We start from the raw sequence: 11,972 nt of genomic DNA, 5'->3' as shown, positions 1-11,972 counted from the left end.
AGGATCAGTTCATCATCCTGCTCCAGCACTGATGACATGCGAGACGAGAAATACTGGCCACCTATTCTATCCTGGACCCTTTAATCCAAGACAACATGCGCTACTGATCTCCACTATGTGGAGATAGGTTCAGATGGACTCTAAGGCCTGGAGCAATCGTAGAGGGGCTGGTGAGGGAGGCAGGGCACTGGGCAAGGAGACCAAGACAGGCAGCAACATTTACAAAGTGACTTTGTTCGTTGAGAGCCAGGGGACTGGTTGGATGTTTGTTCATAAAGAACCATATTGGTGCCTGCTCAGACCACATAATTCCTCTCGATACAATCAATAAAGAGAAGGGAGGTGGATGTTGTTTCCCATTGCCCTGGCTTGACACTGTCCTCTCTCTGGTTAAACATTTGTGGGCCATGAAAAAAGTGCAGAGCTTTTCTGTTGTCACAGTCCTGGCCCTTCCTGAGCGCTCTTGTTGCTGTGTGATCCATGAGGGCTGCAGGAGCTGTGGACAGGGGCTATTCAAGGATCATGGACACCCATCCTTCCCCCACTCCCTCAGCCAAGTGCTTGTGACTGAGTCATGTCAGAGGCAGGATTAATGCAGGAGCCTCAGGAGAGGCAGAGCAGAGTTGTATGTGTGAGTGAGGATATGACACACATCAGTCCTGGCAAGAGATTCAGGCTCAGGTTCCCTCCTCCTTCCCTTCATTTGTGCTGCCTCAGCAATGAAAAGGGCTGGAAATGGACCTCATCTCCCCAACAGAGGCACAGCCAGCTCCAATCCCAGAGCATCCCATTCACTGCAGGGTGACCACCCTTTCAAAATCAAAAGAAGGATAGAGGCAGGAGCCCCACCCCCTCTGTGACACTACCCCACCCCTCTTCTTCCCCTGTGAGGCCCCACCCTCTGCTCCTCTTCTTCCCCCAAGGCTCCACCCCCACTCCAGGTCAGAGGCTATAGGTGGGCCATGGTGAAATGTGTCCGGGGAGCTAGAGCCACTTTGAGGACCACCAGATCCTCCAGCTGCCTTGGACAGGAGGCTGGGGGGGGGCCAAGAGAAGCCTCCAGCCTGTGTCTCTGCCCCCTAGGACACACCCCAGGGAAGGTGGAGAGTCTTGGGCTCCTCACAGCAGCCTGGGCTCCTGGGGTAGCTCTTTGCATGGCCCGGCTGATGCCTAGACCAGGGGGGGAGTGGAGCATCAGGGGAAGTGGAAGTATAGGGGGAAGGGCCTAGTGGGAAGAGATGGGATGGAGGCGGGGTCTCCATGGAAAAGCAGCAGGGGTTGCGGCAAGCCTGAACCAATGCTCACCCCCCAAAGTAGTTTGGTGAGGGGCTGAGTAGAGGAGGAGAATGGGGCTATGGGGTAGGAGTCCTTGTGTTTTAGAGAAGACTGAATTAATGCAAACCCAGACAGGGGGCTCTTTTTCTAAGTACTCCAGGCAGAGAGTAAGTCATTGCAAGGACCTTGGAGGGAAGGGCAGGTTTCCTGCAGGGCCACCTCAGGCCACAAGGGGTCACTCTGGCACGGCCCCCATCCACAGGGACTTGGCCAGGGTGAGCTGTGCACTGGAAAGCTGTTATCACTGTGTGGAGTTTAGCTCAGCCCCCAGGCTGCTCTAAACTCCACTGAGGCAGGGGAAGGACAGGCCAGTGAATCAAACCCCTGTAACTGGCTCCTTGCCGTCCCTGCTCTCTGCAGCAAAGGTGGGAGCTCTGCTGGCACGGCAGAGAATCCAGCCGAACTTCTCACCACCCAGATGGCTGGAAGCCTGGCCCTGTTGTCTGGGCACTGCTCTGCGACTCAGGACAGCTGGGTGTGATTCCTTTGCCATGTGTGGCCATGGGCAAGCCATGGGCTGTCTCTGAGCCTCTGCACAGGTGAATAATAGCCCTGCCCTGCCTCACAGTGGAGACCGAAGGATAAATACATTCAAGGTGCTCGGATGCTCTAAGACTGTAAGATCAGGGTATGTGAGGGGTTAAACAGAGCAACACTTCTGACATTTGTTTATAAAAGGCATCTTATCACAGCCTCCTGTGACAGCTGCTTTTGAGAAACCCCGTGACTCCAGCGTTTTGGTGTCTGCGGCAGATGTGGGGGTGCTCGGGGGTGAGAGTGAAGGGTAAGAACTGGATTTCTGAGAGGAGTTTTAGACCATTATGAGGATGCCAAGTGGCTCAGCACAGCCACTGGACCCATGTTTGTGATCCACTGAGGCAGAATGGGTCTAACTGCCAAACAAAGGGAATAGCAGACACAGGGGCATTATCTTAGACATCTGCCTGGGCGAAAGCAGTGTGGCAAAGGCCAGCTTCACACCTTGGCCCTTCAACGTGGACACAGCAGAGCACTACGGTGACTGGGCCCAGGCTCACACAGGTTTCAGCAAAGTCTGATTCCAAAAGAAAATGACAAACAGATGGGAAGATGCTCTCAGAGACACAGGGAATCTAGGCTGGGTCCCAGGAGCTCCTTGGCTTCCCAAAAGAATGTAAGTTGGGCCAGTTTTGTTTGTCTGTCTCGACAGTAAAGTAACTTAGCTTGCAGTGATACGTGAGATACGATGAGTGTAGACGTGTGACAGCTGCCTGGTATTTTAAAAGAATTTTCCCCAATGCATTTTGCTGTTTGCCAATAAACCTACTAGTTTTAAGGAGGCTGGGGGTGACTCTATAGCCCCAGTCACAAGCACCTGAAGGGAAGAGACTGAGGTGTCCAACTGGACCGTCTCAGTGATAAGCATTTAGAATAGATGGGGTGTTCTCAGGTCAAAGAATGGGACAATTGTGAGATTCCCCCCAAAGCAGGAAAGGACCTGATTTAGAGGGTAAAGAGACCATATATCCAGTGTAACTGTGACAATCCAGATACTTTTTCACCAGTGGATATAATTGTTTAGTGCCTATCAGCATTCAGGGTAGTGACTTCTTCAAGTTGCACCCAAGATAATGATCGTCTCAAAATAATGATTCATAGAGTTATAGAATTTGAGGCCAGATGGAGCCATTAGATCATCTAGTTCAGCTGTCCCCCTCCCCCTCCCCAGGGCACTAGCCCCAGAGAGGAAGGATGAGTCAGGGTTGAAGTGCTGGCCTGGGACTCAGAAGAACTGGCTGCAGTTCCAGGCTCTTCCACAGACTTCTTCTGTGACCTTGGGCAACTCACTTAGTCCCTCCATGCTTCAGCAACATGTGCTTTAATATGGCTGAATATAGAGGTTTACATCAAGCAGCAAGGGATGCAGGCCATCCTTACCGGATGGGGGACCCAATCCTGGGAAGCAGTGACTCTGAAAAAGACTTGAGGGTCAGAATTGGCTGAACATGAGTGCCCAGTGCGGCGCTACAGACGAGAAAGCTAGTGCAATCTGGGATGTACAACCAGGGGAATCTCACGTAGGGGCAAAGAGGTCATTTTGCCTTTGTATTTATCACTGGTGCGACCACTGCTGGGATCCTCTGTCCAGTTGTTCAGTTCTGGTGTCTACAGTTCAAGAAGGATGTTGATAAGTTGGAGAGGGGTTCAGAGAAGATCCCAGAGAAAGATTAAACTATTATTGTTTTAAAAATGAGGGTAATTAACCATTGGAATAATTTACCATGGGCCGTGGCAGATTCTCCATCATTGACAATTGCTAAATCAAGGCAAGAGGTTGTTCTAACTTTGCTCTAGGAGTTATTGTGGGGCAGGTCTCTGGTTTGTTTTGTGCAGGGGGTCAGACTAGGTGATCACAGTGGTGCCTTCTGGCCTTGGGATCTGCCCAGTGGAGTTAGTAGCATGGCCCTGCCGCATGGGGCGTTGTACTGATCAATATGTTACTGATTGTGAGGCGCTTGGACACTACAATAATTGTGGCCAGAGCTCAGAGCTTTAGAGAGATTTCAGCTCTGTGTGCCTCATAAGGATGATTTGGGTCACTGGGTGGAGAACCTGAACTCTACCCAACACCCCTTGGTGATAAGACCTGTCATTAGCACAATCCCCTTTGACGAGGGAGTTCTGGGCCCCTCCTGCCGCTCAGCAGTAAGAGGGGCGTCAGGATGTTCTCTCAGAGAGTGAAGGATCTGGAGAGCAGTGCCTGGCCCAACACAGCTCTGCTGCGATGCCCCTCGGGCTGATCCTGACCCCCACCCTCTCCATGAGCAATGAGAGACGCTCTAGCGCTGGAGATAGACCTCAAATCCTGCATCCCAATTTCCATCATCACAAAGTTTGCGTTCGCTGGAGCTGGGTGGTTTTTTGGGCGTCCAATAGGGTGTTAGCAGCAAGCACTTGGAGCTGGGTTTGGATCACTCCCCTTTCTATTAAGAGTGTGCATGGCTTTGATTTCTGAATGTGTGCATGTGTCATGCCTGAATAATGGTAGAGAACATATGAGCTGTGCATGAGGATCCAGTGACTCTTTGACTTATGTCCGGCTGTCTGTGGCATAACCTGGTTCCTTACAGCATGGGACTCTGTAGCCCGGTACATCTCTGTCACTGTAAAAGCAGCAAAGAATCCTATGGCACCTTATAGACTAACAGACATTTTGGAGCATGAGCTTTCATGGGTGAATACTCACTTCGTCAGATGCATGTAGTGGAAATTTCCAGAGGCAGGTATATATATGCAGGCAAGCTAGAGATAATGAGGTTAGTTCAATCAGGGAGGATGAGGCCCTGTTCTAGCAGTTGAGGTTTGAAAACCAAGGGAGGAGAAACTGGTTTTGTAGTTGGTAAGACATTCACAGTCTTTGTTTAATCCTGAGCTGATGGTGTCAAATTTGCAGATGAACTGAAGCTCTGTTGCTGTGCGATGAGAAATATCCACTAACTAAACCTCAGTGCCGGCCTTCTGTGGGTGCTCTGCTTGAGATACGGCTAGCAGTGCCAGCAACTGGGATTTTATTGGGATTCTCACACTATTTCCTCTCTTCTTAGAGCCCCAACTTCTGGAATCTAAATACTGTGCAGGAATCTCAGCTTTCAGTTTTCCAAAGATTTTTTTTAAATGAGTTGCTAGAAACCCTGAATCAACTGCACCCCAAAAGGCTGAGAAACCAAAGACATATGAAAACAAACCCCACATTAGTGTATTTTAAATCTCATTATTTTTAATACAATCTCATTATTTTTAGGGGTGTGACTCATACTAGTTGAATGCGGCTTGATGATACTGTGTACTTAGTTCAAAAAATCTGAACAGCAAGCAGCAAAATACTCAACAATTAACAGGATTTTTTATAAAGTACATCAAAAGCAGCAACCTGCCAAACAATCAATAGGGCCACTGGGACAATTGAGGTGGTAAAAGAGCAGTCAAGGAAGATGAGGCTGCTGCCAAGAGGCTAAATGAATCCTTTGCATTGCTCTTCACTTTAGAGAATGTGAGGGAGATTTCCAGCCCTGAGCCATTCTTCTTACGTGATTCATCAGGGCCTCAGATATATGGAGAAGATGCACATATAAGGTGAGTTGGTGGCTTTGCAGGAAATGTGCGGTAAGTGGGAGGAGGATGTGGGGTGAAAAGAGGGGGTGAGGAGAATTTGGGATGTGCAGGGCTGTGGTGGCCAGAGAAAGAGGCGACTTTCCCCAGCTCCAGAGCTGCAGTTGCCGGGGAGAGATGGCCCTCCCTCCCAGCTTCAGTTCAGGGGCTGCTGCAGTGGAGGAGCGAGGGCACATCCACTGCATTAGAAAGGTAACACTACTGATATTAAAATATGAGTTGTGTGCTCTTATTTCTAGAACAATTTTTTTTGTTATATAGAGTTTTTATCCAAATAACGGTCTCAAGTGGCAGTAGGGGAAGTTTCAGCTCATACTAGGATTAACTTGTTCACTAGGAGGGTGGTGAAGCACTGGAATGGGTTCCCTAGGGAGGTGGTGGAATCTCCTTCCTTAGAGGTTTTTAAGGTCAGACTTGACAAAGCCCTGGCTGGGGTGATTTAGTTGGGGATTAGCCCTGTTTTGAGCAGGGGGTTGGACTAGATACCTCCTGAGGTCCTTTCCAACCCTCATGTTCTATGATTCTGTGATTAGCTATTTGTGTCACCTGGTAGAGAGGACCATTTAAATGACAGGTTTCATAACAATTTAGTAGTCCAGCAATTTGATATTTGAGTTCCTTCAGAACTCTTGAGTGAATATCATCTGGTTCTGGTGACTTTTACTGTTTAATTTGTCAGTTTGGACTGAAACCTCTGTGGCCAATTATGACTTTGGTGCAGTCTGGGAGCCGGTTTAACTGATGAGCCCCCAACATTCAGCTGGGAAGGCCTCTCTCACGCTGCTCTGGGGGTGACACAGCCAGGCTCTCCAGGCCCGTTATCATCAAGCATGACAGAAGGTGGTGCCACCCACCCAACTGACCTACCTGAGTGCTTTACTTAAGTCACTCACACACAAATAGGAGACAACAGCCAATTTACCTGCTCCCCAACCTTGCATCCTTGCTGCAGAATAATCCCAGAATTATACAGTCTTGCACTGCACAGGTATCTGTACAATGCAAACTCATTAATAGGGGTCACTGTCCCCTCAATGAATCATAGAATCATAGTAGATAGGAATTGGAGGAGACCTCAGGAGGTCATCTAGAACCCCAACTAAATCATCCCAGCCAGGGTTTTGTCAAGATGAGCCTTAAAAACTTCTCAGGATGGAGATACCACCACCTCCCTAAGTAACCCATTCCAGTGCTTCACCGCCCTCTTAGTGAAATAGTGTTTCCTAATATCCAACCTAGACCTCCCCCACTGCAACTTGAGACCATTGCTCCTTGTCCTGTCATCCGCCACCACTGAGGACAGCTTAGTTCCATCCTCTTTAGACCCCTCGTTCAGATAGTTCAAAGCTGCTATCAAATCTCCTCCCCCGCACACTCTTCTCTTCTGCATAGTAAATAAGCCCAGTCCCCTTAGCCTCTCCTCATAAGTTATGTGCCACAGACCCCTAATCATTTTCTTTGTCCTGCGCTAGACTCTCTCCAATTTCTCCACATCCTTTCTCTCGTGGGGAACCCAAAACTGAATGCAATAGTCCAGATGAGGCCTCACCAGTGATGAATAGAGGGATATAATCACTTTGATCTGCTGGCAATGCTCCTGCTAATGAAGCCAAATATCCTGTAACCTTCTTGGCAACAAGGGCCCACTGCTGACTCATATCCAGCTTCTCGTCCATTCTAAGGCCCAGGTTCTTTTCTGCAGAACTGTCGCTTAGCTAGTGGCTCCTCACACTGTAGCAGTTAATGGGATTCTTCTGTCCTAAGTGCAGGACTCTGCAATTGTCCCTGTTGAATCTCATCAGATTTCTTTTGACCCACTCCTCCAATTTCTCTAGATCACTCTGGACCCTATCCCTACCCTTCAGTGTATCTACCTCTCCCCACTGCTTAGTATCATCCACAAGCTGCTGAGGGTCCAGTCCATCCCAGTGGGAGATAGATAGGCAAGAGCTTCAGTGCACCTTCACTGTATATGGAAAGGTAGAAACCTCCAAATCAGTCAATGGCTAAGGTATTGTGCACATCAGATTCTTTAACCAGCCTTCCCAGCTCTGTACATCCCTGTCCACCTTGTAAAACATCCATTCACCAGATCCTCCAGGCAGTGCCTGCTGTGACAGGCCCTGGTAGCACATTTCTGATGAAACTGTGCTAGCCGGGAGCTGGAGTTGTGGAAGGACAGACATGGTGGGTGGGCCTAGCTACCAGTGCATCACTGAGATCTGTGCATCACTTTGGGAATCCCTGGCTCCTGGTTCCCTCTTTTCATTCCTCAGGGAGAAGGGTAGGGACCTCCACTCCTGGAATGATCTAAGAGAAATTTCTTTGTATGGAGCCTTGTAGAATCTCCCTTCCCTGGCTGTTCCCTGGGTTTGTAAGGCAGAAAGGAGGCTGCTGAGAAAAATCTGCTCCTATATTATTATTATTCCTATTCCTATTGTTATTATTCTATTAGTCTATTTTATTTTATTTAAGCAAGATCAAACTGTGACATCATGACCGTTAGTGCTCGGCCGCCCTCGAGATAGCCATGTGACTAATCAGAACCACAGGAACATTGATGAGAGGCCCCGACTCCAGGAATAGAACCTGCAGCAGGACTTGGGGTTCAGCTCAGCTGAGTAGGATCACCAGGCATCCCCTGTTAATTGACATCCAAAAATTTGCATTGGCCATGATGGGGTTAAAGCTGGTGCACACTAAGCCAAGCAGCTGAGATTCCCTGATGGCCAAGTGGCCCCCAAGGGAATGTGCAGACATGCTTCATAAAGATACCTGCCTCCGTGTCTGAACAGACACTGCCTGCAGCCTGTGCAACCTCACTGATGACTTCTTGTCCTTTTGGGTGAAAACCTCTGGTATCAGCAGCTCCACATCTAGCAGGAATTGGGTACGTTGGCAGGTTTCACTATCTTTACAATGCGAAGAGAAGGGGAAAGCCGGAAAGTTGTTTCCATTTGCAAATGTTCTGTGCTGCAGCAGAGGACTCAGCTGGGCTGTCGGGGTGACACAGTAACAGGGACTGGGGGCAGGCAGTGGTAGGTAGCTTGGGAACCCCTCCACTACATCTGCCCAGGGTTCATGGTCGGTTATTCAAGCTACACAGAAATCTGAGATTCAAAGTGAGATTGAAGTGCAAAAACCCTGATGCCCCAAGACAGGATTTCTCAAGGGCTCCCATTTCTAGAAATACTATAAGTTCTGGACCCGATCCTGTCAGAGGCGGAGCGATAAGATACCCCATGGAATATCAGTGACTAATTCCCAAATCGCCTCAGGTTTATTTGCTTCTGGAAACTTAATCAGCAAATAATTTTCAAAAGTTTTATTCTCTGGCATGACTGTGAATGCAGGAATTCGAAGTTGAGTTGCTCTGTTTCTCAACTGTTTAAGGGCTCCAGAATTTCTTCCCTATAGAGACCCATCAGAGTTACAGGGCTACTGACATCTCTGCCCCCCTCTGGTCTCCGAGTTCCAGATGTCAGGTCTTGTACCTGCCCTCTCCTGGGGTGGAATCTCATGATCCTCTCACCCTCCGACCCTGGGCTACAGCACACTATGTGTCAACTGTTGGTAGAGCAGATCCAAGATGGTTTGGTGCCCATGGTCCATCTCTCTGGGAGTCTGTGAGCAGTGGTGAGTCGAGTGATCAGTCAGACTGCTGGAAACAAAATACTATTTATCTGAACAGCACAAAAAAAGACTAACATGGAAGAATAAGAGAGTTTTCAGTTAATAGTCTATACCATCTCTGACCACGAGGCCTCCAAATCTGACGGGGACCCAGGCAGGCCAAAGGCCATCAGACTTCTCCAGAGGTGTCTGTGTCTTTCAATCTGAAGAGCTTATCATCAATAGCTGCCCCATCTCTGAACAGCATCCCAGCCCTGGCAAAATAACTTGCGTAATGTGACTGTAGCTCAAAACAGGTTCTTCCCAGCCTGTATCTCTGGTATTCACTCTCGAAATCCCATGTACTACAAAGAGGCAGTGGCATAATTTGAACTCTCAGGAGTGGAGAAAACAGATAGATAGATAGATAGATAGATAGATAGATAGATAGATAGATAGATAGATAGATAGATAGATAGATAGATAGATATGAGGCACTGAAATCGGTTTGTAAATAGCTTCAGTGCAGGACAGATAAATACAATGATAGCTTTTACCATTCTCTTGCCATATGTTTACACACGTCAAGATAAAATGGGCCACTCTCAGAAGTGGAGGGCCAGAAAGGTTGTCTGTGTGAAGGTCACAACTGTAAAATCACACAGCGCATGTAGGGGACCCCGGAAGACATTGTTACGGTTTAGCTAGGGCCTGCGCTTTCTCAAGGAGAGGTTATTAGCGGACAGAAGTTGCTAGCAGCTGCTGCTTCTAACCGGTTAGAACTGCCCTGTGTGGGAAGCCCCGGTGTTTTGGGGAACTGCAGAAAGTCCCTGGCCCGAGGCCAGGGGAGGCGGCCATTGCTGTTGGAAAGTCCCCCATTGCATATGTAGAGGCTGCTTTGCATGCTATTAGCATGATGCTATAATTGCTGTGGGCTGGAGCTTGCACGTTGGACTTTGCCCCTGACCGAGCTGTTCGGACTTTGGACTCCCCAAGCCAGTGGCAGCAACGCGTGGAGTCCCCATTGCGGGTGTGTCACTTAACCTTCATTAAAGCCAATTAATCCACCTGTGTGTGTGGGCCTTGTCCTAGCAGAGCATCCAGGCACGCAACAGTGCTCAAGTAGGCTGTGGAATTCAAAGCCACAAGATATCAATGAGGACAAGAATTTAGCAATATTCAGAGAGGGACTATAGGCATATATGGATTACCAGAATATTTAATTACAGTAGTGACGACTTTTTAAAAAAGTCTGTGAAGGTCTCAAAACCTTTCTGATTTACAGAACAAAATCTTGGGTCTCAGGGGGCAGGGAAATTTTCCCTGGTAGCAGGTTATCTCATAGATGCCTATTGAAAGGCTTCTTCTATGTTCACATGCAGCATCTGGTACTGGTCACTGGATACTGGGCTATATGGACTATAGGTCTGATCCAGCCTGGGATTGCCTATCCTCCTCTCGGTGTTGTAAATCCAAGACTATATTTTTGATGATCTGCCTTAAGCTCCTGGGTGTCTCTAGACTTGCACCGAGAGCAGAAAGGTGTCTTGTTAAATATCTAGTCTCTTGTCCTTTTTTTCTTTTCAGGAAGGAATGTTAAAAATTTCTTGGACCTGTCCAGTATATTATGTCAGCTGTCAATGACACCACATTCAACTCTGCAGTGTTCCTGCTCACTGGGATACCTGGGCAGGAAGACGTCCATCTCTGGATCTCTGTCTCCTTCTGCTTAGTGTATGTTATTTCAATAGTAGGAAATTCAGTCATTCTGTTCATTATAAAAACAGATCCAAGCCTCCATGAGCCCATGTACATTTTCCTTTCTATGTTGGCCATCACAGACCTTGGCATATTGATATCCACCATGCCAACGATACTGGGCATATATTTGTTTAACTCTCGGGAGATCAGCTTCGAAGCCTGTTTTGCTCAGCTGTTCTTCATCCACTCGCTTCAGTTAAATGAATCCTCCATGCTCTTGTTGATGGCCTTTGATCGCTTCGTCGCAATCTGTAACCCACTGAGATATACTTCCATCTTAACCGTGCAGACAATAGACAATATGGGACTGATAAGTGTGCTAAGAAGTTTGACTGTAATATTCCCACTCCCGTTTCTACTGAAAAAGTTCCGATACTGTCAAGCCAATGTTCTCTCCCATTCTTACTGCCTGCACCAGGAGGTCATGAAGATGGCTTGTTCAGATATCTCAGTGAACAGCATCTACGGCTTGTTTATTACATTCTTAACGGTGGGATTGGATTCACTGCTCATCTTCCTCTCTTATGTGATGATCCTTAATACAGCACTGAGCATCACGTCCAATGCAGAGTGCCTCAGGGCCATGAACACCTGCGTCTCCCACCTCTGCGCCGTCCTGCTCTTCTACACACCAATGATCGGCCTGTCTGTGATACACAGATTTGGAAAGGGATCATCTCCCTTGCTTCAAACTGTCCTGAGCTACATCTCCCTGCTGCTCCCACCCCTGATTAATCCAATCGTGTACAGCATGAAAAGCAGACACCTGCGTGCGGGGATAAGTAGGGCATTAGTCAAGTGCAGGGTCAGTTCATGAACCACCTCAGTGCTGCTGTCAAGGGAGACGATAAACACGGATCACCTATTCCATCCTGGATCCTTACATCCAAGACAACAAGAGCTATTGATCTCCACTCTGTAGAGCGAGGTTTAGACGGGATCTAATATCTGGAGCAATGGGATGGGTTGGAGAGGGAGGACAGGGCACTGTGGGAAGGAGACCAAGGCAGGCATCAGCATTGACCGAGTCACTGTGTTCGTGGAGAATCAGAGGACCGGTGGAATGTTAGCTCAAAAAATTGCCACATTGGTGACTGCTCCGAATTCTGAATTCC

At 48.2% G+C, this 11,972-nt stretch overlaps 1 protein-coding gene across 1 annotated transcript; it reads left to right on the top strand.

Moving 5' to 3' along the window:
* The first annotated feature begins 10,723 nt into the window (after positions 1-10,723).
* Positions 10,724-11,674, top strand: LOC115639738 (olfactory receptor 51G2-like). Its single transcript, XM_030542687.1, has one exon. The coding sequence runs from the start codon at positions 10,724-10,726 to the stop codon at positions 11,672-11,674; it is 951 nt and encodes a 316-aa protein (XP_030398547.1).
* The last annotated feature ends 298 nt before the right edge of the window (positions 11,675-11,972 follow it).

The sequence above is a fragment of the Gopherus evgoodei genome, unplaced genomic scaffold (genome assembly GCF_007399415.2).
Source record: "Gopherus evgoodei ecotype Sinaloan lineage unplaced genomic scaffold, rGopEvg1_v1.p scaffold_113_arrow_ctg1, whole genome shotgun sequence".
In the NCBI taxonomy this organism is placed as follows: domain Eukaryota; kingdom Metazoa; phylum Chordata; order Testudines; family Testudinidae; genus Gopherus; species Gopherus evgoodei.
Note: the sequence above shows the minus strand (reverse complement) of the source record. Positions and strands in the feature narration are given on the sequence as shown.

What these genes read in the sequence shown, in the direction of transcription:
- LOC115639738 (XM_030542687.1), top strand. Translation starts at nt 10,724, where the DNA reads ATGTCAGCTGTCAATGACACCACATTCAACTCTGCAGTGTTCCTGCTC.